Here is a 25,153-nt window from a genome sequence, read left to right on the forward strand (position 1 = left end):
CTTGGCAGGAAGAGCCGTTTGTTCCAAAAATGACCTGCAGAAAGGTCATTTCGGCAAAATGGCATTTTCTGCTGAAAAGTGTCGTTCGGCTAAATTGATCGCTTTGCCAAAAAGTCTTTTAGTCGATTAGATTATAAAAATAATAATAAAAAAATGCTGTTTGGCCGAAACGGTTGTTTTACAGAAAGGGTTTTTTTTTGCCAAAAGGCTCTTTCTGACAAATGACCATTCCTACCAAACGGCATTTTCGGTCAAATGATCTATTTGGCCTAACAATTTTTTCACGGATCGACGAATGAAAAACATCTATTTTTGAAGTCTCACTGTTACATACGTCGTTTTAACATATGGGAACTCAGAGCGACCTGTGTAACAAAAAAGCAATACAATATTAAACCGCAATTTCGCACTATGGAAAACCGACCAATGTGCAATGTGCTACGACGTATGTGTAGCATAATGGTATATGTATAATATTATCATTTTTTACAAGGAATTTGAATGAGCTGAGCTATGATGTGAAGCCAGCTTATTACGTGTCATGTATTGATGCATGCCAGTTGAAAAAACAATATTGAAAAATGTTTAGTTTTAAATCAGTTTTAGAACAAGGTTTGCCAACTTGCTGGATTGAAGGAGGATCCTTCGAGAAGGATTTCTCGAATCCTCATAATTGCTACATACGTCGTTATGAAAGAATATGCCTGATTAGGAAATTTTTGTAAGCAGTAGATAAGTTTTACGTGGTTCATAAACAACATAAAAAATTTCAAAAAATTAATGATCGAATTCGAATGTTGCCAAAATCTAATGTTGCCAAAACTGAATGTTGCCAAAATTGAAAGGGGTCTGTATTCACACAATTTTTCAGATTTTTAAGGCATTATTACCTAAATATATTGCGCTCTTGATTCATAAAATAAACGGAATAGGGGAAGGACGTCACTTGATGTGTCATGTCTATTTAAGGACATCAAAACCCTTTTTTTATCTCGTCAATTTCGTCATAACTCCAAAATATTTTTTAGTTTCTGATTAATTAACCTTTTTGAGACGAATAAAAGAGCGTGATATATGCATCACATCATGTGTCGTCAGAAATAAGTTTCATTTCATTGAAGGATTTACCTACAAAAATACAAAATACGAACGACTCTATTCAACAATAGAAAACACAAAAATGTTTCTTAATTTGACGCAGGTGTTGGTGTTTTGACAGCCAACATTGCTAAGAGGCCGTACACATATTACGTAAGCACTTTTGGGGGAAGGGGGTCTGTTGTTTTCTTACGCGCCATATGAATAAAAATTCATTTGTATGGGAAATATCTTACATGGGGGGAGGGTGGGTCGAAAAACCCAGAAATATTGCTTACGTAATAAGTGTACGACCTCAACAAGTAGATTGAAAGATCGACTGCTTATGTTAATCTATTTGCGAGGTTTCGGCTTTTAAGTCTGGATATTTTAAAACAACCGTTTAGGATCGGTTCCAACGTCTCGGCTTGCTTTGTTGCCTTCATCAGGGGAAAAATCATGAACCACATTCTAAAAATATCCAAACTGAAAAGCCGAAACCTCGCAAATAGATTGCTAATAAGTAAAAATATTGTTTCAAAAATCCCAAGGCAAATTAGTATTACTATTTGAGAATAGAATAACGAAAAATAGTATGGAAATTTCTTAAAATTTTGTTCTTGACTTTTGGCCAGGATTTGGGATGGAATTCTCCTCTGTGCAACGTTTTAGTATTAAGCCTCTGAATAAGGTTAGACTGTAATATTTTTGGATCGTCCTACATCCAGGTTATTTTTACGCGGTTGGAATTCATTGAATTTTCTTTGATTTTTTGTGAATTTTTTCATGGGGTTAACTCATTGCTTCATTGACGACCAAAACCAAACCGTGTAAAAAAAAACCTGGGTGTACTATAGATCAGCGGTTTGCCGATGCAAAAACGTCGTTCGCTGCGGCGCACCCCTCTTTGCTGGCGCCGAAAGTGCTTAAGTGTACCGCCGGCTATCCGCTTTGCTTGCTAACTTCCTGCAGGAATGCACGCAGAAGACATTCAATTTCTGATTTGAAGACCGCCACGCGAATTAACGTATTTCACTACGCTGGCTCTCTGGATCGTTTCTTTCAAGGTATTCGAACTGAGCGACCACGTGAATCACGTCTATCTGCGGAGCCTAGTTGCTCCCTGACATGAACAGGAAACTCTACTTGTCTTCCGACCTGATGCGGATTTGATGATACATTTCCTGAATGTTACATCCAAAGGGTGTTCTTGGAAATGGGAGATGATTCACGGACTTACAGAAGATCGTAGAGTGTACATTAGTTCAGCGTCGGAGGGTTTATGTGCGAAGTATGAACAATGGCAGCATCAGTCATTGATATTTTACAGAGCACCACTTGGCGCAAGAACGCTGCCTTTGAGAACTACAGTTTGCTTGCTACGAGCACGCCCCCCCTCTGGATGCGCCAGTGAATATGATCTTTCTTATGCCAATGTTTATTCTTTGAATACAACTTGCTAAATTTTCCGAAAAGTTGTACTTTGTTTGTTCACTTCGACCACAGATAACAGATATTTAGGCTAAAACAAATTTTATTGTGAATCCAGTGTAAACTTTTAAATTGAACCGTCGAACGCAGCCAATATATTTGGCAGTCGCATTTGGGCTGCGTTTTTCATAACAATGATCTTCATGTGCGCATCCTTTCACACATTCTCTTTCAACGCAGCATTTCTTTCAATGCATGTATTCTCCGCATAACCATCGGGTAGCTGTTGGGAAAACCGCTTCATTGCATCCGCGTACCGAAGAACTTGTTAGAATAGCTGCAACCCCGATACTGGCCGAGTCTTGTACCGACATTTCTTCTACGAGCGCTTTGCTGACATCCGTAATTCCACGCAACATGACTCATTCTCAAAGTAGTTAATGTTCCCGATCCACGTTACTATCAACGACTTCAGTGACCCTTCAGCCTTCAATCGATTGACTACCACTAAATCGTCCCTGAAGTCCGACTTCGCTTCCGCGAACTGCACAGTTTTTTCTACTTTATGTAACCGAGGATGATGGTTTCCTTGACAACCTCGTAAAACGGAAAAATATATTAGCTCTTTTAGTGGAATGTATTCAACCGTCTAAGACGAATTAAGTACTATCCATTTAATTCCACCAGTTAATTTTCGTTATCTTTGCAGATACGTATTTCGACCACAACTGTGTGGTCGTCTTCAGTGTATTGTACTTGACTCGACTCGGTTTTTCGTAAAACGTTCAAGTTCTCCAAATTCGTAACCCGTACGCCGCAGTCGTGTACACGAAGCTGTTGATAAATAGCGGACAGACTTCCGGCTCTCCGGATGATACTGGGACACTACTTTCCGAGCAGCCAGCTGCTGTTTAGAAATACGATCAATTTTGCGGCCCGGAACTGCTCAGCATACTGCTATGTCGGTTCTTGCTGCTCTCTACCTAGTCCTCCGGTGGTTCCGTTTTCTTCGTCCAAATCGTCTCCACTCTAGACGAGCATCGGCACTTTCTTCGCAGGTTTCGATTAGTCACTAGTTATGCAGAGGCCTGCTGCTGCGCCCACCAGGTCTTTTCTTCCCCCATGCCGCCAACAGCACAGTCTTGGTCCTTCAAAACGTTGATCCTTATGATGTTTCTCTCGAACTTGCCCCGGATTGCTTCCCACTTTTTGACAACTCCTTATCAGAGACGAGTATCCAGCATGTTTTGATCTAACTGCCGCTCCAGTTCCAGCATCTCCCGTTTTGGCCTTAGCTGTTATGTATTTCATGCTTTCCCCATTTTTCATCGCTCATTTAGTATGCGTCTGAAACATTACATTCACCAGGTACCGTTTTGACTTATTTGACCATTTCTAACATTCGTTTTTTCAAATGGCCATTTTAGTTTTATTCGCGTCATTCTTTCCATAGAATGTTGAATTCTTTTGTAATCTTGATTCTACGCGTCTAAAGCCAATGAGAATTTTAGTTTTTGGGCATCCAACCGCCAGTAATGTTCGGAATATTAGTCAGTTTGCGAGAATGTTTGGTACCAAATTAGTGCGGGTCAGATCTAACTGGATTATGGTGGACTTTATAATGGGTATAGCTATTGGGTTAGGTCGTTTCAGATGTTTAGTTTATTTTATTTTGATATCTCAATTGAATACAATTGTATACTGTGTATGCATCCTTCGCTACTGACGTTGCGCAATCTAAGTATCCAGTTCAAGTTATGGGCACACCCAAAAAACAAATTCTATAATTCTGTATAAAATGTTTTCATATAAAGATTCTGCATAGTTCTATAACAAAGAATATAAGCTGCTTATGCAGATAGTGTATTATGTTTACATTGGATTGATCGCCGCGAGTTGATGTTTGGGATTTTTATCGATCATTTTTCGGCGAGTAAAGACAAAACAGTAGAATTAGACTGTTCGCACGTTTTGGTCGATTTACTGGCCTTCGACCATCTTCTTCGGACAAATCTTCCAGTTGACTGGATAAACTAACAGACAATAGTAATGGCTGTCTGTTAGTTGTTGGCTGGAATATTCGTCCGCAAAAGATGGTCGAAGGCCACTAAGGTCAGTAAATCGACCGAAAATGCGGAAAGTCGGGCAATCTCGTTGTTTTGTTCTCAAACATAGTGTATTACTAATAAAAAAATTTGGGGTTGTATACAAGACACGACCGCTCGACGTAAACTGCGTAAAACCATATATAGTACATATAGTACACTGAACCAATTATTCCGCTCTATATAGAAGAGAAGGGACCATCCCACCGACACTACCACCCATCTTGAGCAGCAGAGGGAGTAGGGACCCCACTGTCTAGCAGCTGGGCCCGCCGATTCATGTACCCCAGTTCAATAATTGATAATACCCTAAAAGTAGGCAATTACCAAGGATTGGAACGCGCTGTATAGGGAATGCATGATGTATGAAAGAACTAAAATTTTCAATAGTTTAGCGTTGATAATCAAAAGTTTCAATACTACTGGTAAATTGGTGGAGAGTTTGGGAATCGATTGATATATAAATCTTTAAAATCCATTGAAAGATAAAGGACTTATTAACGTTACAAATCTTACATGATTTCGTGACGGTCTCCAATTTTGAAATTTTCATTTTACACCCTGTATCCGAGTCTTCCCCTTAGACGTAGTTTACGTCAAAAAACATAGGTTTTCAATACACTGCTTGTGAATCTTTCTTTGCCAAAAATTTATACAGATTTCTCAAGGTTCTTCTTAAAATCTGTCATGGTCATCCGCTGGTGTTGGTAGGGTCCATCATATGCCGTTATCGAGTATCTGTTCTTTGAGAAGTCAGTGCATATACAATTAGTACCGTCCTCGTAAGGTCTAGCTTCATCTGTCGCGGATAGTTCTCGCTTAACTTTTCAAAAGGTCCTAAATAACATTTTTTTCATGATTTAATTTGAGTATTGCAATCAGCATGAGCATGAGCATGAGCAGGATAACCGTACAATTCGTAGTTGCTACTCCGTGATTGACTAGAACTTGCGAAATTGCACAGGGAACCAATTGAATGGAGCTTGAGTTTAGCTATCATTCTCAATGTGCAAATTTCGGAGATTCAATGCATTTTACTAAGTCAATTACGGCGCCGGCCACGTCCTTACGGTCATCAAGGGAAGGAAGGATTATTAGTTCAACTCTCGTTGCTACTAGAGACCGAGTATACCTCTGCATCTCCACGATAGTCTTAGGATAGGATATTGTGTTAGTATGAAGGGATATATTATCTGGATTCACTTTGGTAAGTGATGCGATCTATGGGATAGGAATATATGAATGAGAATTAGAAGTACTAGAGTAATGAGAAAGTATTAAAGTGAATTCTAATGGGATTCATTTTTTACAATTAGAATTTGAATGCTATTGGATTCTAATACCACGCACACGTCTACCATACCATCGCTACCCGCACATCAACCTCACACATTCTTACTTGTATGAGGCCTGCACGAGCATAGCGACCGTATGTAGCATTCGTATGCGGGTACAAATGAATACCAATCTATTTTGTAAGCACCCTCTTACATTTTTTTCATGATTTAATTTGAGTATTGCAATCAACAGATTAACATGAAATACGTTGATTGCATTATTCAGATTAAATCATGAAAAAAATGTTACTTAGGACCTTTTGAAAAGTTAAGCGAGAGTTAATACATTCCCTATTTTAATGAAAGACACATCTACAAAGTCTAGGCTTTTCCTCCTAGCCTTCTAGGAGAATCCTCGGAAAATACTCTAGCAAGTGATTACACCCGATTCTTTTTTTACACGGGGGATGCGTGCCGTGTGAAAAAAATCCGTGTAAAAATAATCCGTGTTATTTCGAGAAACCGTGTAAAAAAAATCCGTGTTATTTCGAGAATCCGTGTAAAAAAAGCCGTGTAAAAAAAATCCGTGCGAAAATAATCCGTGTAAAAAAAGAATCGGGTGTATTCTTTTATTAACGAATCCAAAAACTGTCGATACTATTTGTTGGAAAATGTTATGACCTTCCTAGAGGAATTAATTTGTAAAAACCAGGATACATTCTTAAAAACTAAATGCGAATAAGATCAGAGAAAAGATCAGGCGACAATTTGTGAACTCTTTTTATGATTAATATCTGCTCGGTATTGGAATATAAAAAAAATATGCTTGTCTTATGGATCTATTCATCTAACTGATATGATGTTTATGTTAAAAACCATCTTTTCAAACAATTTCAAACGTGAAGAAATCATCAACCATTTGTTTTGATGACTATCATCGTAATCGTATTAGAGTTCACGAGCGAAATTTGTGCAATTATCTACACGACGAGCCACATTCATCATTCAACACTTGATCGATCCCGTTGTTTATCAGTTCGCTCTTGCCCCTTCATTCTCCAATATTCTCAGTCATAATTAATATTAATCAAACTTATCCATTTGTGTGCCATTATTCTGCCTCTTCGCCTCCCAACTACTAAACGGCACAATTCCACCTTTTTCCCCCACGCAGCCGAACTGAAGATGGACGTAATTCGAGAGCGCGAAGTCAAAGATTCCCTGGAACGCCAGTTGGCCGACGAAAAACGACTCCGAGGTAAGGGCTCTGAGCTTTATTATTATTATATATCTTTTTTCAATCTGCTCGTCGAAACCATCAACTGTTTCGCCCCCCTATCGCTGCTCCTTGGTCGGCCTCGCCGAAGCCCGATACTCGTTCGGTGCCGGACGAATGCGTTCTCGTATTTATATATATTTTAAATTGGATTAGCAAATTATACCTTGAAGAAAGCGCACCGGAGACGAAGATAGCTGGGATTTACTTTACCGCTTCCTTGTTATGGGGCTGCGAGGCGAGAGTCGACCCGAGGTTGCAGTAGAGACAGAGAAATAATTCACAAATGATTGATGAAATTCGTCAACGATTTAGCGTCATAAATCACAATAAAGTCGATTTTCGGTGGAACTCGCCGAAATGAGCAGCTCAGAGGACTCAACTAGATTAAACGCGAATTTACAGTAATCCGCGAGAAGACTGACAAAAAATGGTTTCACTGATCTGTTTCTTTCCGTTCTCCTGCAGGGCTTTATCAGAAACGATTTAAGAAGGAGCGTCGATTGCGAGTTCAACTGAAGGAACGATTAGATGCCGAGCGGAAACGTCGCACCCAGCTGGAAGAGATTATCAAAGCCTCCGGTGCGCCTGCCGAAGCGCTGCGGATTATCGCCGGTGAGTGAACCTGATGGGGGAAGGTGGCTGCTGTGGCCGAAATCCACGAAACGTGATATCATAATCGATTTACTTTTCTCCTTCCACGCTATCAGAAAACATCAACAACGACCAGCAGCGCGAGAAGGAGCGGGAACGGGAAGCGGAACGGGAGCGGGAGAAGGAACGCGAAAAGGATCGCGAGCGGGAAAAGCACCGCGATAAGGGCCGGGAGGATCGGGAACGGAACGATTCGGACCGAATGCGGGATCGGGACTCCGATAGGGAGCGGAGTCGAGAGCGACACGAACGGGACCGGGACCGCGAGAGGGGTTCCTCGGTGGAGCGATTTTCGAAGGAGGGCAGCCCGGTGGCGTCCCGAGGGGCCAGTCAGGAGGTTTCGCCACCCCAGCCCCAGGTGCCGGAGGGTAAACCGTGGAACTACCCGGGACTGGACATCATGGCGACCGGAGCCTTCTGGCAGAATTATTCCGGTAAGTGAAACGGATTCTATCGCTATTGACATTTTTTGATTTTATATGACGGTTCGAGAAGCTTCTTAGGCTAAGTAAACCTAATTTGAATGACTGAAATGATCGAAGAAAATAAAATCTCTCGAGCAAGGTTCCACGTGTTAACCAACAACCATTTCAATTTCAACATAATTTGGAATTGGTGGTAGTTGAATTCTTTCGCGTATATGGGTGAAGTTGATTGTTTTAATAACGAGCGATGTTAACATCACGAATATGGATTGTGCAATATGCGTAAAAATTAAGGGACGAGCCAGACCAGGATGAAAAGGCTCTCAAACGAAGACAAAAAATGAATAATTTGCTTTACTTTTTCTGAAAATTTTACATTGCCCGTGTTCTTTTCTCGAAGCTCCATAAGTTGTTGGGCCTTAAGTTTTTGAGGAGTCCAAGCTCCTGCATTTAAGTGGTAACAACTTTCCTTAGGACTATTCCGGTTGTCGATGCATTCATTAGGTTCAAAGCTGATAATTCCTCTGTCATTTGAAGATGATCAGCACTTCCACTTATAAAGACACCTTGTTTTTTTCATTGAGTATTTTCATCAATTGCGAGCTGGTAGAATCATAAGCAAATGGCTTGTTTATGTAACGTAGTTTTCATGTTTTCAGCAAGAACTTGCACCGTGCTTTACGACAAACTAATGTTACTGAAAGAGGCACATGATATCACCAACAGCTAATATTCATTTCCTAACAAGTTCTCCGTCCTAGAAAGGTTTATTCGCTTAGCCAAAATGTCATTAACAGCAAAACTGGCCGTACTACATTATCCTACCTCGTGCTTGCCAAGATTTATTTTTTAATCAGAAGTAACTTACAGAATTTATCAATAAGCTAGCTGATCCATTGAACTTCGTCTTGTCCAACATTAATGAGTTAGCACAAACAGTTATTTTCACAAATGAAGGTTGCTCTGCATTTCGTTTTCATTTGGCAGAGCACCGTAAAAACTTTTTTTTTTTCACATGACGGATTGAGTTCCATTTGCTTGATAAGTTCTCGAGTTATGCAGAAATGTGTGTTCTATTTGTATAATAGCCCCTCCTCCTTCTAGAGCAGCGGCTCTTAACCTTTTTCTTGAGAGGTACCCCTCCAAACTTTGGCATTAATTGAGGTACCCCTCTTGAAAGTAGGCTTTCAAGCCATTTGAAAGAATAATTCCGAGCCCTTTGAATGGAGCTTTCCGAGCCTGTTGTAAGAAGCTTCTGAATCTCTTGAAAGTAGGCTTCCGCACCTCTTGACAAGAGGCTTCCGAGCCTCTTAAATGTTGACTTTCGAGCCACTTAAAAGGAGCCTTACTTTGTATCTTGTAACTCTTCGTGACGTCCACACGTCAGTAAAGTGGACGTCCAAACGTCCCTAACTAGCTCACCGAGACAAATCACTAAAAGTCGACACCAACCTGCTCAAAGGAACACACGAAAACCAACATTTGGAAGTGGACTGTACAAGGAATTAACTAGCTAATTAAAGAAGCATTGAAAGTTTTAATTCATCTTAGCTTTATGTTTATTCTCTTATTTGTATAGGGTTAGTGGTTAGGGTTAGAAACGTTGCGGCCGATTGAGGAGTTGGGGCCCATATGGGTGGCATGCTTACGTGAGGAGATCGATCTTTGGAACCTAATTTCGCCTTGATACTTGCCACGGTGTTGTTCTGGAATGTTCTGCAGACGGGTGGCGTTGCTGTGGCCACCGTATCGGGCCGGAGTCGGCCAGGTTCTTGAGATGGTCGTCGAACGGGATTCGGGCTTGATCTGAAGTCGATTACGGGCTGGTATCGGCGAAACGCCAGCGATAGCAGAGGCCTGCAGGGTGGCGAGGCCGGGTGGGGTTCGGGATCGACCTGATATCGGGCACCGATCGGTACCGACGAGACGTCAGCGATGGCAAAGGTTGCAGGGTTCTTGAGATGGTGGTCGGACGGGGTTCGGGATCGATCCGATGTTGGTCCCCGGCAGGTACCGACAGGACGCTAGCGATGGAAGAGGCCTGCCGGGTGGGTACTGATGCGAAGCCAGCGATGATAGAGGTTAGCAGGGATCTTGAATTGGCCCTCGGACGAGAATCGGGCTCGACCTGGTATCGGCTACGGGCTTGTACCGACGAGACGTCAGCGATGACAAGGCTTACAGGATTCTTGAGATGGTCGTCGGGGTTCGGGATCGATCTGCTGTCGGTTACCGACAGGACGCCAGCGATGGAAGAGGCCTGCTGGGTGGCAGAGGCCGGGCGGGGTTTGTGATCGACCTGATATCGGCCACCGGTAGGTACTGATACGAAGCCAGCTATGATAGAGGTTAGCAGAGTTCTTGAAATGGCGGTCGGAAGAGAATCGGGCTCGACCTGTTGTCGGTTCCGGGCTTGTACCGACGAGAAGCCAACGATGACGGAAGCACTACGGTTTCTTGGAAAAGTGGAAATCGGCCACGTGTCCACGCAGAACAGATCCCCACAATGGTGGAAGGCGAACGGCTTTGTCGCGGAGCTCGGTGGCCACACCAAACGCTTGGTCCGATGTCGTCCTTTTCTGTTCAACGGAAATCCCCTGAGGGCGATAGCTTCGTATTTCTCCGCTGGCCGCTACCTAGGCACAACCTTCCGAGGATCTTGAAAAGAGGCTTCCGATTCACTTGAAAGTGAGCTTTCGAGCCTCAAGGAGCCTTCCGGGCATTTTGAAAGAGGGCTTCCGGCCCGCTTAAAAGGAAGCTTCCGAGCATCTTGAAAGGAGCTTTCCGAGCTTTTTGAAAAGAACCTTCCGAGCATCTTGAAAAAATATTGTCGATCTTTTTGTAAGAAGGCTTCCGACTTTTTTGAAAGGAGCCTTCCGAGCTTTTTGAAAAAAGACTTCCGACTCTCTTAAAACGAGGCTTCCGGGTCTCTTGGAAGGAGATTTCTAAGCCTCTTGGAAGTAGACTTCCAAGCCTCTTATAAAGAGGCTTCCGAGCCTCTGGAAAAGAGGCTTCCGAGCATCTTGAAAGGAGGCTTCCGAGGCTCTTGAAATTGGCTTCCGAGCCTCTTAAAACGAGCTTTCCGAGCCTTTTGAAAAGATCCTTCCAAGCCTCTTGAAAGGAGGCTTTCGAGCCTCTCGAAAATAGGCTTCGGAGCCTCTTGGAAGGAGCCTTCCGAGCCTTTTGAAAAGATCCTTCCGAGCCTCTTGAAACAAGGCTTCGGAGCCTCCTGAAAGGAGCTTTTAGGAGGCTTCCGAGCCTTTTGAAAGAAGGCTTCCGAGGCTCTTGAAAGGAGATTTCCTAGCCTTTTGAAAAGAACCTTTCGAGCCTTTTGAAAGAAGGCTTCCGAGCTTTTTGTAAGAAGACTGCCAACTTTCTTGAAAGTAGCCTTCCGAGCTTCTTGAAAGAAGGCTTCCGAGTCTCTGGAAAGGAGGCTTCCGAGCCTCTTGAAAGGAGCTTTCCGAGCCTTTTGAAAAGATCCTTCCGAGCATCTTGAAATAAGGCTTCCAAGCTTTTTGTAAGAAGGCTTCCGAGAATCTTGAAAGGAGCCTTCCGAACTTCTTGAAGGGAGGCTACCAGCCCTCTTAAAACGAAGCTTCCGGTTCTTTTGGAAGGAGGCTTCCGAGCCTCTGGAAAGGAGGCTTCCGAGCATCTTGAAAGGAGACTTCCAAGCCTCTTGAAAGTAGGCTTCCGAGCCTCTCGAAAAAAGCTTTTCAAGCCTTTTGAAAAGATCCTTCTGGGCTTTTTGTAAGAAGGCTTCCGATTTTCTTGAAAGGAGACTTCCGAGCTTCCTGAAAGAAGGCTTCCAACCCTCTTAAAACGAGGCTTCCGGGTCTCTTGGAAGTCGCCTTCCAAGCCTCTTGGAAAGAGGCTTCCGTGCCTCTGGATAGGAGGCTTCTGAGCATCTTGAAAGGAGGCTTCCGAGCCTCTCGAAAAAAGCTTCCAAGCCTCTTGTAAGTGGCTTACGAGCCTCTTGAAAGGAGCTTTCCGAGCCTTTTGAAAGGAGCTTTCCGAGCCTTTTGAAAAGATCCTTCCGAACCTCTTGAAAGGAGGCTTCCGAGCATTTTTAAAGGAGGCTTCCGAGCCTCTTGAAAGTAGGCTTCCGAGCCTCATGAAAGGAGCTTTCCGAGCCTTTTGAAAAGATCCTTCCGAGCCTCTTGAAAGAAGGCTTCCGAGCTTTTTGTAAGAAGGTTTCCGACTTTCTTGAAAGGAGCCTTCCGAGCTTCTTGAAAGGAGGCTACCAACCTTCTCTTAAAATGAGGCTTCCGGTTCCTCCGAGCCTCTGGAAAGGATGCTTCCGAGCATCTTGAAAGGAGGCTTCCGAGCCTCTTGGAAGTAGGCTTCCGAGCCTCTTGAAAGGAGCTTTCCAAGCCTTTTGAAAAGATACTTCCGAGCCTCTTGAAAGAAGGCTTCCGAGCTTTTTGTAAGAAGGCTTCCGAGCATCTTGAAAGGAGCCTACCGAGCTTCTTGAAAGGAGACTACCAACCCTCTTAAAACGAGGCTTCCGGTTCTTTTGGAAGGAGACTTCCAAGCCTCTTGGAAGGAGGCTTCCGAGCCTCTGGAAAGGAGACTTCCGAGCCTCTTGGAAGTAGGCTTCCGAGCCTCTTGAAAGGAGCTTTCCGAGCCTTTTGAAAGGAGCTTTCCGAGCCTTTTGAAAAGATCCTTCCGAGCCTCTGGAAAGGAGGCTTCCGAGCATTTTCAAAGGAGACTTCCGAGCCTCTTGAAATTAGGCTTCCGAGCCTCATGAAAGGAGCTTCCCGAGCCTTTTGAAAAGATCCTTCCGAGCCTCTCAAAAATAGGCTTAGGAGCCTCTTTCTTGAAAGCCTTCCGAGCTTTTCTAAAGAAGGCTCCCAAACCTCTTAAAATGAGGCTTCCGGGTCTCTTGGAAGGTGAGTCTCTCGACTTTCGTGAAAGGAGCTTTCCAAGCTTTTTAAAATAAGGCTTCCGACCCTCTTGAAACGAGGCTTCCGGGCTTCTTGGAAGGAGGCTTCCGAGCCCCTGGAAAGGTGGCTTTCCGAGCATTTTGAAAGGAGGCTTCCGAGCCTCATGAAAGGTGCTTTCCGAACCTTTTGTAAAGAACCTCCCGTGCCACTTGAAAGAAGGCTTCCGAGCTTTTTGTAAGAAGGCCTCTCGACTTTCTTGAAAGGAGCTTTCCAAGCTTTTTAAAATTAGGCTTCCGGCCCTCTTGAAACGAGGCTTCCGGGCTTCTTGGAAGGAGACTTCCAAGCCTCTTGAGAGGAGGCTTCCGAACCTTTTGAAGGAAGGCTTCTGAACATCTTGAAAGGCGGCCTTCGAGCTGCTTGGAAGACGGCCTTCGAGAAGCGTAGAAGGATGCTTCTAATCCTCTTACAACGAAGCAACCAAGCTTCTCTGAAAAAAGCCTCCATGACTCTCAAACGGAGGCTTCCGAACCTTTAGAATCTAGATTTCAGTTCAAAAGCATATTCCTAACATATTATTCAACATTTTGTTAAGATTTTTCAAATTTGCTCATTTGTTAAGATTTTTCAAATTTGCTCATTCGACGTTTTGTCCGTTTTGTCCGTGTCCGCCCTCAATACGCTGCGCTTGCAGGATTCAATTGGCTTTGATTTGCTGTCGCCATGCATATTATGTACAAGGCAAAGTTTTGAAATAAAAAATACACAATTATCAAAACTTCATCAACAAGGAGGAGCCTTGAACTACCATAGAAACATTTTTCGACTTCAAAAACCTCCACATACCAAATTTGATTCCATTTACTAGAATAATTCTCGAGTTATGCAGAAATGTGTGTTACATTTGTAAGAAAGCCCTCCTTCTAGAACGGGTAGGGGTCTCGAATCAAATTAGGAACCTTCCCCGGCTCCAAAACCCCTGCATACCAATTTTCATCGATCGGTTCAGTAGCTTCCGAGTCTATAAGTAAAGATAATGAAAATCAGCTTCTCGAGCCAGATAGAAAAGCATGCGGGCCGATATGAAGTATTTTTCCTTACACGCCGCGGGTCACAAAAAAATATGCCGAGGGCCGTATGTTGGACAGCCCTGTGCCAAAGTGTCATAGGAATATCGTTGAGATTTTGTTGACAGTTTTCGGTCTTGCAATTTGAAATCACTGAGTCTTCAATTACTCGCTCTCTTTGATACTTTGATACATTTTTTTACACTAGGCGTTGCATTTGTCGTATTGTAAAAACCCACAATGTAAAAAATCAAACACAATTATTACAAAATTACAGGCATGGTAGCAAAACTCTCCGAGAAACTAATGTGGAGAATCGATGATACGTGCCTTGAGATAGGCCAAAATCGATCGGCCGAAACGTCGGGAATGTAAATAAAAATTCGTTCTAGAGTGTATTTACAAACTGAGAAAGCCAAGTTAACAAAGTGATATTTTTATCTTTTCATCGTGAAGGCTCGATAGAAAAATAATTTGAAAATCCTAAAAAAAAAGAACGGAGTGCCTTTTAATGAAACAGCATTTATTGTATCGGATAATTCAAATTTGCTTGCAATCGATACCAAATGTGTTCCTCCTAGAATTTATCAAACGAGCGAAAAATGTGCTCCCTAAATGGCTCCTCCTCCAATCGTAGCGTGAAATTGAATCAGCTTTCTTCATTCTTTTCGTGTTTATGATGTCTCACTTGGCATATCATAGCGAACTCAAACTCCGGCCACAATACGACGGTACCTGCTTCCAATTCCAACAATAACAACATCAAGTATAAAAAAAAAGTCGCTACATTCCTTTTCCTCACACCCCTGACCAAATGAAGAATAGAGGTGGCATAAAAAACGCTCCTTTTTATAATATCTCTGTTTGCATTGTCGATTCTGGCTGGAAAAGCCTCCCGGCGCACAGAGTCCTGCTGTCGTGGCTGCCGAGACAGCCTCGGGAACTTTCACAACCACCCACACGTGACCGCAGGACTTTTAACCATGCGATTTTCGGCTTTCTTTACAACCACTAACGGCGTCGTATCGCATCCCAAGCGGGAGGTGTGTGGAAGTAATAACAAAATCGCAGCCACACGCTGTAGTAAGCCACCTTACTTACGAATGCATGAACTTTGACGACAGCCACACATTCCCGAACGGTAGGCAGTGCTTTGAGCAGTAGGTAAATTTTGGTACCCCCCGAGGGGGGCGACGAAAGAATTACTCCTCCCACCGAAATGTTCCATAAACGAACCAGCGTATGCAGCCGAAGGGAGAGAAAGAGCCACCCCCTTCGCGAGCATCATCGCGTCCGCCCAGAGCCCGGGTCGTTCGTGTGTAGGACGCATTTGTAGAAGCTAACGATCGACAGCAGCCAAGAGAGTGTTGTGGGCTCGATGGCAGACACTCGAGTAATCGTGCGACCCACCTCCAACAAGTAACTCAGAGCTCAGAGGAAAACGAGTGGAAAGTACCTACAGAGAAATGAATAAATTGGATTATGTTTATGAAAAAACATTTAATACAAATATAGGAACAAGCCGAATGAAAGACGCTTTTCCTTTGTCGATTTGGCAGGGCTGAGAAATACATTTTTTCGCAATTTGACGAGGGGGCATCGTTTTACATCTCTTTCCTTTGCATTGCTTCTGCGACAAACAACAGTACCGGGAAAATTTTCTTTTTAATATATATTTAAATTCGAGCACAAAATGCTCATTTGTATCGACAGTGCTCTCGTGTCAAATGTAGCGAAAAAGTTGTTCATCGTTTGAGTGGGCCAGTGATGGGTTCTGCTTGACTGAGATCATCAGGAGCGTCCACGGGCAGATTTAGATGGGTTGAAATAATTCTTTAAAGCGTACAGCTGCGATTCATTTCTCGGAGCATGGCCATATTGTAATTAATAAATACAAATTATTTGAAGAAACTGACAACAATGTATATTATTCTCAAAATTTGCTCGAGAAAGTGAAATTGCAAATAAACAAATTCTCAAAATAAAATAATCTTTTTATGAAATCCTATCGGTATCGTTTTATGAAATTTGAATTGAAAAAGATTAATTTTATTACCCTTCTTTTCATTATTTGGCTTAATCAAATATGCTTTATGCAAAAGTACATTTAATTTAGTAACTGGCGAATTGAAAGTTAAGTTACACTACTAAATGTCCCTTGCATCATTTTAGTGACGCCCCTGAAGGCACGGTTGTTAGAAAGAAAGTACAATCTCCAGAGGGAAAAGATAAAGCAGAAATAAAATGGATTGATGTAAAATTGCAAAATGATTATGAAAATGGATCTAACTTCGTTATGTTACGATTGACATCATTATTGTCATCATTTGTTTTCTTTCCTCCCCCTCTGCCTGGCCAGAGCGTGCTCTGCCAACTCCAGGGAAGTATCCTGTTTTCTTCCCATCTGCTTGCTACCACCAGGGCAAATGTCACCAAACTGACTAACTGCGTGTTTTATGTTGTGCAGCCGTAAGTGACAGCAAGTAATAAAAAAAATGTAGGTACTGTCTCCGAAGGTCGAGCATTTTCCGACCCACACGCACACAATATGGAGTGCAAAGCCAGAAAGCAATCGCAAGCTTCAGCGGTTTTCAATAGCGCTGATAACGCGATTTGCTGAAAAGTTTACAAATGCATGCGACAGAAATTTGCATACCGCATCGTTTGAGTGGTGCGAAGACTGGAAAAGCGGAAGAAAAATTGCTGGTACCGGAATGGATGTTGGTGCTGTTGTTGTTGCTGTTGCTGCTGTGCGGAGGGAAAAATGGGTCGTTGATATACAAAGTTGCAGCAGGGGCAGGTTTTTCGGTAGCAGTGCGCGGCTGTTGGGGAAATGTCTTTTTGATATCATCGGTGAAATTGGCATGAGGCGGCAAACGGATCGCCCGACCGCCAACCGGAACTAATAAAATTATGGCAGAAATTACGGTGCCATAGGCGAACGGTCGTTGACTTTGCTGAGAGGGAAAAGAACGTTCCGCGTTTCTTGCCTCATTGTTTTCGAATGTAAATGAGGTCAGAGAAATGTAATTACAGTTTCGGAGTAAAATTTGATAAACTGGTTCGAAGGATGTGCCAAAGCTAGAATGCTTTCTAAACGATTCCACGGAGCGAGTAATTGATGTAATAATTTTTCGATTATAATCATTGCGGCGCAAAACAGTAATTAATTAGATCGGACAGTCTAGGTTGGTCCAAAATCTTCGTGTTTTAGGAAAAAAATGGAAAGCATATCGTCTCGATCATTTTTTCAATAAAGGCAATAAAGGTATTCATGACCGCAGCTTCCTGGAAAACCCTGAATAATGGAAGATAAATAAACATCGTTGTCATAATCTAATCAGAAATATATTTTGATTTGGAAGAATGAGTTTTATTTTAATTTAAACCTTGTTGTCAGTATTTATGTCAAAATGGTAGATTGTGAAAAATAAAAACTAGTTAAAATTTTGCTCGATACAACTTCAAAAGTTTGCAATTTGTTGAGCTTCAAACTGAAGGTAGGAATATTGAACTCAGTTTGAGATTGCAGATGGCTTACACAGACATGAATTTAACTACTATTTTTTGAATATATTTTTTACACAATAGAAAAAAAGGATACGAATAAATATGCAAATTAAAGCATAGAGAATTCTTCGAGTATGCAAAATTTCAGCCAATTAGAAAAAAACATTCCACCCCCACGAAACTTATAACAATCCAAAAATAACATTCTATCTAATTTTGTTTCTGTTATGTATTCAAAATTGTAAACTGCAATGAAATCGTTCTGTGTATGTACAACAACGAAGATCCTCCAAAATATCAATCAATGCCATCTTGGTACTTCGCCAGCAGTCACAGACATGTGGACATCCATCACGGACTGGAATAACAGTTTTCCAGCAGCCTTTCCCTTGCCTAGCAGCATGATAATCTCCACAATTCCCATCGGCATCCGAGAAAGATTTTCATCAGAACCCGAGAGGAATTCCCATCAGAATCCTCTGGAATCGTTCGGAGATTTTTTTTTCTGAACGATCTGCTTCAGAATTCATCGACGATTTGTTTCTGAATACTTCGACGATCGGAATCACTCGATTGCTTCGAAATCATTCGACGATTTGCTTTTGCATCCCTGGAACATTGCCTACGAAATTGTTGGAATATTCCCGTCGGAACTACTGGAGGATTCAATTCAGAATCTCTAGAAGGTCCTCATTGGATCCCTGGAACATTCCCGTGGGAATCCCTGTAATATTTCCGTTGAAATTCCTGAAATATTATCGTCATAATCCCTAAAGGGTTTCCGTTGACATACCGACATATGTTCTCTTCGGACTCTCTGGTTGATTGTCTCCTTAATTCATCGAGGTTCCCTTCGGTATGCTTGGAGGATTCCCTTTGGAATCCCTGGAGAAATGTAGCAACATATATATTATCGTATTTTTTTTTTTCGTTTTACATAGATATAATATGTATGAAAAATATAAATATCCACTGCCTACCGGCGGGAACCTGACGGCGATCCGTCACATATTGTCCTTTGATTGTGTGGAACAAAGCCGAGCACTACTACTCTTAGATGCAATACCCATAAGCTATCAATCTGTGTCGTTCAATCATCGGTTCGTAAACAAACATACAGTCACTCTCAAAATTGAGCGTACAGCATGGGTTAGATGAATATATTCGAAAATTCCAAAGGAAATTTAATTGTTGGCTCGGTTGTTTTTAATGCATTTCAATATTTATCCCTTCCTTCAATGTATGCGTACATAAAATGGTTGAAATTTTTTCTCTAAAGTTCATTTATTTGAAAATAATCTCAAAATACGCCTATTAGATGTGACAAAATTGAGCGTACAGCTAATGTTTTTCTATAAAATTTCTTATTATAAACACGATTAATGTATTTTAATATTGATTTTTCATGATTATATTTATAATAATAAACATCCGCTACTTAAACATTCAATGTTTTTAAATTAAACCATGTTTTAATCAAAATGATGAACAAGTAAGATGTATAAACAATGCTATTTAACAATTCAATGCTGCTGGGCAAAATAGATACTTTAAGATATGGATTTCACCGGCATCGTGTCTTATATATGATAGATAATCGAAATCGAGCGAGACATACGATAAATTTAGGAAAATTCAGTCGGTAAATGATGAAAACAGATGTAACCATATAAAGAAAACGACAAATGTTGGGAACGGCATATTTCAAATTAAGTATAACTTTATTTAAAAGTCGATGTATAGGTAGCTTATAAGCTCAGGACACTCATTAATAATAATATTAATAAAAGAGCAGCACACGGATACATTATAAGATGTCATTTTATATTTGAAGACTCAGTCACCGTAGGAACAAATTTGGTTGAATCATTTCAATTCACAAAGATATCATCAAATAAGCTGCCGAACTCTTAAAAAAGTTTATTTTTACTCGCCACATGGAAATCATCCAATTGTATCCCTTATGGTAACAGATCGTGGAGTTTAATCCAAATTTAATTATGAAATTACGATTTCAAGCTAACTTTTCAATATTCAATCAGAAGTGCTCTACGGGATTGAAAAGCTGTTTTTATGTTCGGTACCTTAACATGCACCTTGTACTTTTAGAATTTGACTGTGAATGATTGGATTCAATAATATTACTCTTAATGATAGACCAGAGACAATAACTGAGCTTTAAAACAAATTTATGTTAAAGACATACTAAATTTGAATTATGTCATTCCTAACATTTGTCGTTTTCTCTGTATGTTTACATCTGTTTTCATCATTTACCGACTGAATTTTGACAAATTAATCGTATGTCTCGCTCGATTTCGATTATTTATCATATATAGGATGCGATGCCGGTGAAACATACAAATTTAAGCATTTATTTTGCCCACAGGCATTGAATTGTTAAATAGCAATGTTCTTACCTCTCACTTGTTCGCCATTTTGACCAAAACATGGTTTAATTTCAAAACATTGAATGTTTAAGTAGCGGATGTTTATTATTATAAATATAATAATGAAAAAACAATATTAAAATACATTATTCGTGTTTATAATAAGAAATTTTATAGAAAAACTTTAGCTGTACGCTCAATTTTGTCACATCTAATAGGCGTATTTTGAGATTATTTTCAAATAAATGAACTTTAGAGAAAAAATTTAAACAATTTTATGTACACATACATTAAAGGAAGGGATGAATATTGAGATGCATTAAAAACAACCGAGCTAACCATTTAATTAGTCAACTAATCCATACTGTACGCTCAATTTTGAGAGTGACTGTACTTCGTCAAGCACTTTGATACTGTTACATCCAATAGGGAATTATTATTTACGATGATTTATATGGCGTTTCAGTCTTATTTTGAAAAACAACTACATGTTTTCTTCCTCCGACTTTTTGATCCTTATTGGTATTTTTTTAGAGAAAACACGAGTTGTTTTTCATTAAAAGCAAGAGTATAACTCCGACAGTTTTTGGCACACCGCCGTCCGTCGAATTCTCCGTCGAAATTAAAACAGTTGATTGAATGGCTCAATTGATCGAAAAACCACTTTGGCTGAAATTGTCGTTTAGCAGAAAAGGTCATTTGGCCGAAAGTGCCCTTCGGCTGAATTGGTCATTTTGCCAAAAATGTCGTTTATCCGAATAGGTCATTTGGCGGAAAGTGCCGTTTAAAAGAAATTGTTGCTCTGCAAACAGGACATTTTAGGGCCGAAAGGCTCTTTTTGACAAACGACCATTTCTACCAAACGGCATTTTCAACCAAATTTGGTCAAACGACTTTTTCGGCGGCGACCATTTCACCAATGGAATTCTCAACCAACTCAAACAACTTCTTCCGCCAAAATTTCCTGCTCGGCCGAATTTCATTTTTGGCTGTTTGTTGCCAAATGACATTTTCGGACAAACCATTTTCGACCCATTAATAGTTTCGAACAAGCGTTCGATTCGGCCAACTGTAATTTGGCTAGATGACTTTCAGCAAACGAATGGCTTTTCGACGAATGACTTTCGGCCAAACGACGAAAAGGATCAATATGGAGTTTGGCCGAATATGTCATTTGGTCCTTTGGCCAAAATCCATCCGCCCGAAAATGTCATTTAGTCGAAAGGGACATATAGCCAGAAATGTCGCTTTGCCGAACTGGTAATTTGTTCGAAATAGACGTTTGGCCTAATAGATCTTTTCATCGAAATGGTCATTTGCCAGAAAAGCTATTTGACCGAAAAAGTCAATTGGCCAAACGAGTCGACATTTTATACCATATTACTGCCTTGCCAAGTATAGTTGTCCCATGTCGTTTTTTACGATGTTGCCATGTCGCATTTGCTCAGACAAGTTATTTCTCTATCAGACATCATGGCTAGGCTTGCCAGCAATCATTTCTAGTTCTTAAATCCATTGATGTATTGGATTGGATTGACGAGTTCGTCCTGTATGGTGATGACCCCCAACTTGCTTTCAAATTCTATTTTATTCTATTTCAAGAAAATTGATTGAAAATTGATAACTCTTGTATACAACTGTACGCTTCAAAAGAGATTTGATATTCGAATTATTTGGGTTGGAATGTTTAAAACCTGAGGGCTTTTTGCCGCGCTTTTATGGCTCGAGGTGTTTTTTTGGACTACCAATGGAGGGTCTTCCTGTCAGAACTGCAACATCAGTTTTGAGAATAGATGTGCCAGACGCCTGTACAATACTGTCGAGGGAAGTGAATTCATTTCAGCTTTCTCCTTAACATATGTAGAGATCAAAGGATTCACCAGGGTCTGCGCATGACTGGTGGGTTTGAAGCAAAAGGGGATGGTTTGAATTAAGTAGTGTTTAATACATAAATATCCGAACTCATTTTCCAGTGGATAACGGGGAGGATGAATAATAGATATCCTGACTGTAGTAACATAATGCCAGTATTCTCAAAGACTTCTAGTGGAACTGCCCAGCGCTGTTCAGATCTTAAGCCGCTTAAAAGGTGGGGCGTATCATGAAAGGTGTACAGAAATCACGGATGATGTTATTCGTCTCATTTAGAGCTTTGTAAAAGATGTTATTTCTGGCTACGCCCCACACCTCCACGGTTGACCGAAGATTAGATGTTCTGTTAATATTATCTTTCCTATGAGCTATCCAACAACTTCAAATCATCAATGGTCGGCTGTGAAACGAAACCCCCAAAACCAAATTGCATAAAACATGGTTCAAGAGCACATCATGGAATACCAAATGAAACACGATGGAAAGTTATACGCCATACCACTATCCACTGTACACGACTTGTATCAGTAACACTAAGTATCAGCAACTAACAAATAGTGCATCGGGTGAGGGTATTCGGTCAAATCTTTCCTATTCCTTAAGATTTCTTTCCCGGTGTCTCAAATGGTGTTCGAGTACTCCGGATAATGCTAGTCAAACTGAATCCTTCGTACGTAGCCGTGGATGCCAAAATTTTCTTAGTGGCTTATCGAGGGCTGTTAACAGCTGTTAACTACTTGCAAAGACTGCAGCCGCAACGTCCACATGTGCACACTTTTTTGGAAAATGCCAAATCCATCAAGCCATCAGTCATGAGCGACTAACTGTCGCTGATGTCGTGAAGAACTCTGTATTTTACCAGAACTGAATCTACGTGAAACGAGCGAGACGCGGCAGTACACGCAGCAGATTTAAAGAAGCGGACGAGCAGCGGCAAGTTCCAGATCCAGCGGCAAGATCCAGATGGCAACAAGCGAAATGCCCAACAGCGTAATCGAGGAGGTAAACATATTGACCAGACCTAGGACCAGACTGAGGCCACGATGGAGAATGTTCCAGACTGGAGCTCATCGCCTTTTATGGATTGCCGAACCTCACAGCAGTACCAACAACTCAAAACTCAATCATACACGTAAACAGAGCGAGAATTCCTCCATGTACCGATACTTGACTCGACTCGAGTCAAGTACGAGACACTGAAGACGACCACACAGTTGTGGTCGAAATACGTATCTGCAAAGATATCGAAAATTATTTGGTGGAATTAAATGGAGAGTACTTAATTCGTCTTAGACCGAATACATTCCACTAAAAGAGCTTTATATATTTTTCTGGGTTGGGTGGGTTTGTTGGCCTCTTGAAAGGGATTATTCAAAGCTAGCTATAGTGAGTGTATAAGTGAAAATTTATGTATTATAGTGCTCTGCAGGGGCCCTCCTTAGCCGTGCGGTAAGACGGGCGGCTACAAAGCAAGACCATGCTGAGGGTGGCTGGGTTCGATTCCCGGTGCCGGTCTAGGCAAAAATGGTAACCTGGCTTAGAAACCTCGCAGTTAATAACTGTGGAAGTGCTTAATGAACACTCAGCTGTGAGGCGGCTCTGTCCCAGTGTGGGGATGTAATGCTAATAAGAAAAAAAAGTGCTCTGCAGGCACAACCTTCCTTGCTGGGGTAATGCCGATCGTTTTTACCGCCCTTTTGGGATTTCCCAAGATTAACGTTTAGTTCCAGTGACGACCCTATACTCCAACTGGAAACACTTGCAAGAGAACGGATGCGTCCCTCTTCAATCATCGTCCCGTATTAAAGGTTGTTCCCCAGGCCCTGAAGGGTTCTTGACTCGTTCTTTCAGCTGTGATTTTGATCAAAAACTCGTTACAAATGCCGAGCATTTTGCCAGGATTCGTCCATTATTTGTTTCATACATTTCCAAGCAGCACACTTGTTATAGACGAGTTACTGTGACTTATGTTCAATCAAATCAAGTACTACCTTATAAAGGGTAAAAAAATAGAATATTTGATACTACCTTCACAGTCTCTATGTTGATGTGAGGTGTGAAAAGTGGGTTGATCGCTCGCCTGCGTCTATGAGAGCGGAAACAGTAGCAAATTGAATACAATACCGTCATACCTCGATATAGCGTAACTTTTACCTCGATATAACGTAACTTTTTTTTGCTATTATTTTTGGCAGTTTTTATTATAAACGTGATTTATTGACTATAATTTTTTTTTGCAATTCCTGATCATAAAACCTTGTTTACAGTTGTCATTTGAGTGATAAAACGGCCTACTTTTCCATACCAACAGAATGGGTGCTTTAATGACCATTATGCAACTCAAATGGGTTGCATAATATTCATTATAGCACTCATTTGGGTGCTATAATGAAAAACCTACATTGGGACAGTAGTTACATGACTACATTTAGCTGAATTAGTTTGGATGAGTGTTTAAATAGTGTACTCTAAGCGTCTCGTAATAAATGAAATGGTTTGTTGGACATAACATCACAATTTTCCAAAGGCATTTGCATCCATCGCTTCATAGCTTTTCAAGCTATGCAATTTGGCACGATAAGATGGAATCTTATTGTTCTCTGCCGCAACATAATTTATTGGCATGAATGATCAAGTGGAGTAAATTCGATTGTACAATTTTGGTAAAGATTTATCATATTAAAGCCCATTTTTCGTCATTGCAAAAAATAGCGTGTGCAACTCGTTGCAAAACTCGATTTTTTCAACACTCGTAGTATTTATCCAACTCGGCAAGCCTCGTTGGATAAACGTACAAAAAATCATCTTTTTGCAACTAGTTGCACAAACTACTATTCTAGTTTTACCGCTATATGACCGTCCACAACAGACGTTAAGGGAGGGAAAAATCTAAGATTTTGAGACCGGCCATATCTACTGACTGTAATCGCATATTTGTCTCATCTTTGCTAGGTTTTCTATTCATATGAGACAATTATGCGTTTACAGAGCAAGGTAACATGCTAAGCTGCAGAACGGAAAAATAGAAAATAGAGAATCATACTTTAGTATATATAAAGTGCAAATGATCCATACATAATTGACGACAGTAAGCCACGACGACCCTACGGGCCCTGTCGCCCCTGCTATTCGACATGATCTGTTAAGCTGCTCTGTTCATCTCATTTCAAATGTTCACACCTCGACACA

At 41.1% G+C, this 25,153-nt stretch overlaps 1 protein-coding gene across 12 annotated transcripts in view; it reads left to right on the forward strand.

Moving 5' to 3' along the window:
• LOC134213826 (dachshund homolog 2) overlaps nt 1-25,153 on the forward strand; it is a 136,258-nt gene that overhangs the window by 97,859 nt on the left and 13,246 nt on the right. For all 12 annotated transcript variants that reach the window (XM_062693191.1, XM_062693197.1, XM_062693193.1 and 9 more), the window contains 3 exons: nt 7,065-7,148; nt 7,635-7,781; nt 7,877-8,254. In XM_062693191.1, coding sequence (XP_062549175.1) covers nt 7,065-7,148; nt 7,635-7,781; nt 7,877-8,254 — 609 coding nt within the window. The remainder of the gene's footprint in view (nt 1-7,064; nt 7,149-7,634; nt 7,782-7,876; nt 8,255-25,153) is intronic.

The sequence above is a fragment of the Armigeres subalbatus genome, chromosome 2 (genome assembly GCF_024139115.2).
Source record: "Armigeres subalbatus isolate Guangzhou_Male chromosome 2, GZ_Asu_2, whole genome shotgun sequence".
NCBI classification, from domain to species: Eukaryota; Metazoa; Arthropoda; class Insecta; order Diptera; family Culicidae; genus Armigeres; species Armigeres subalbatus.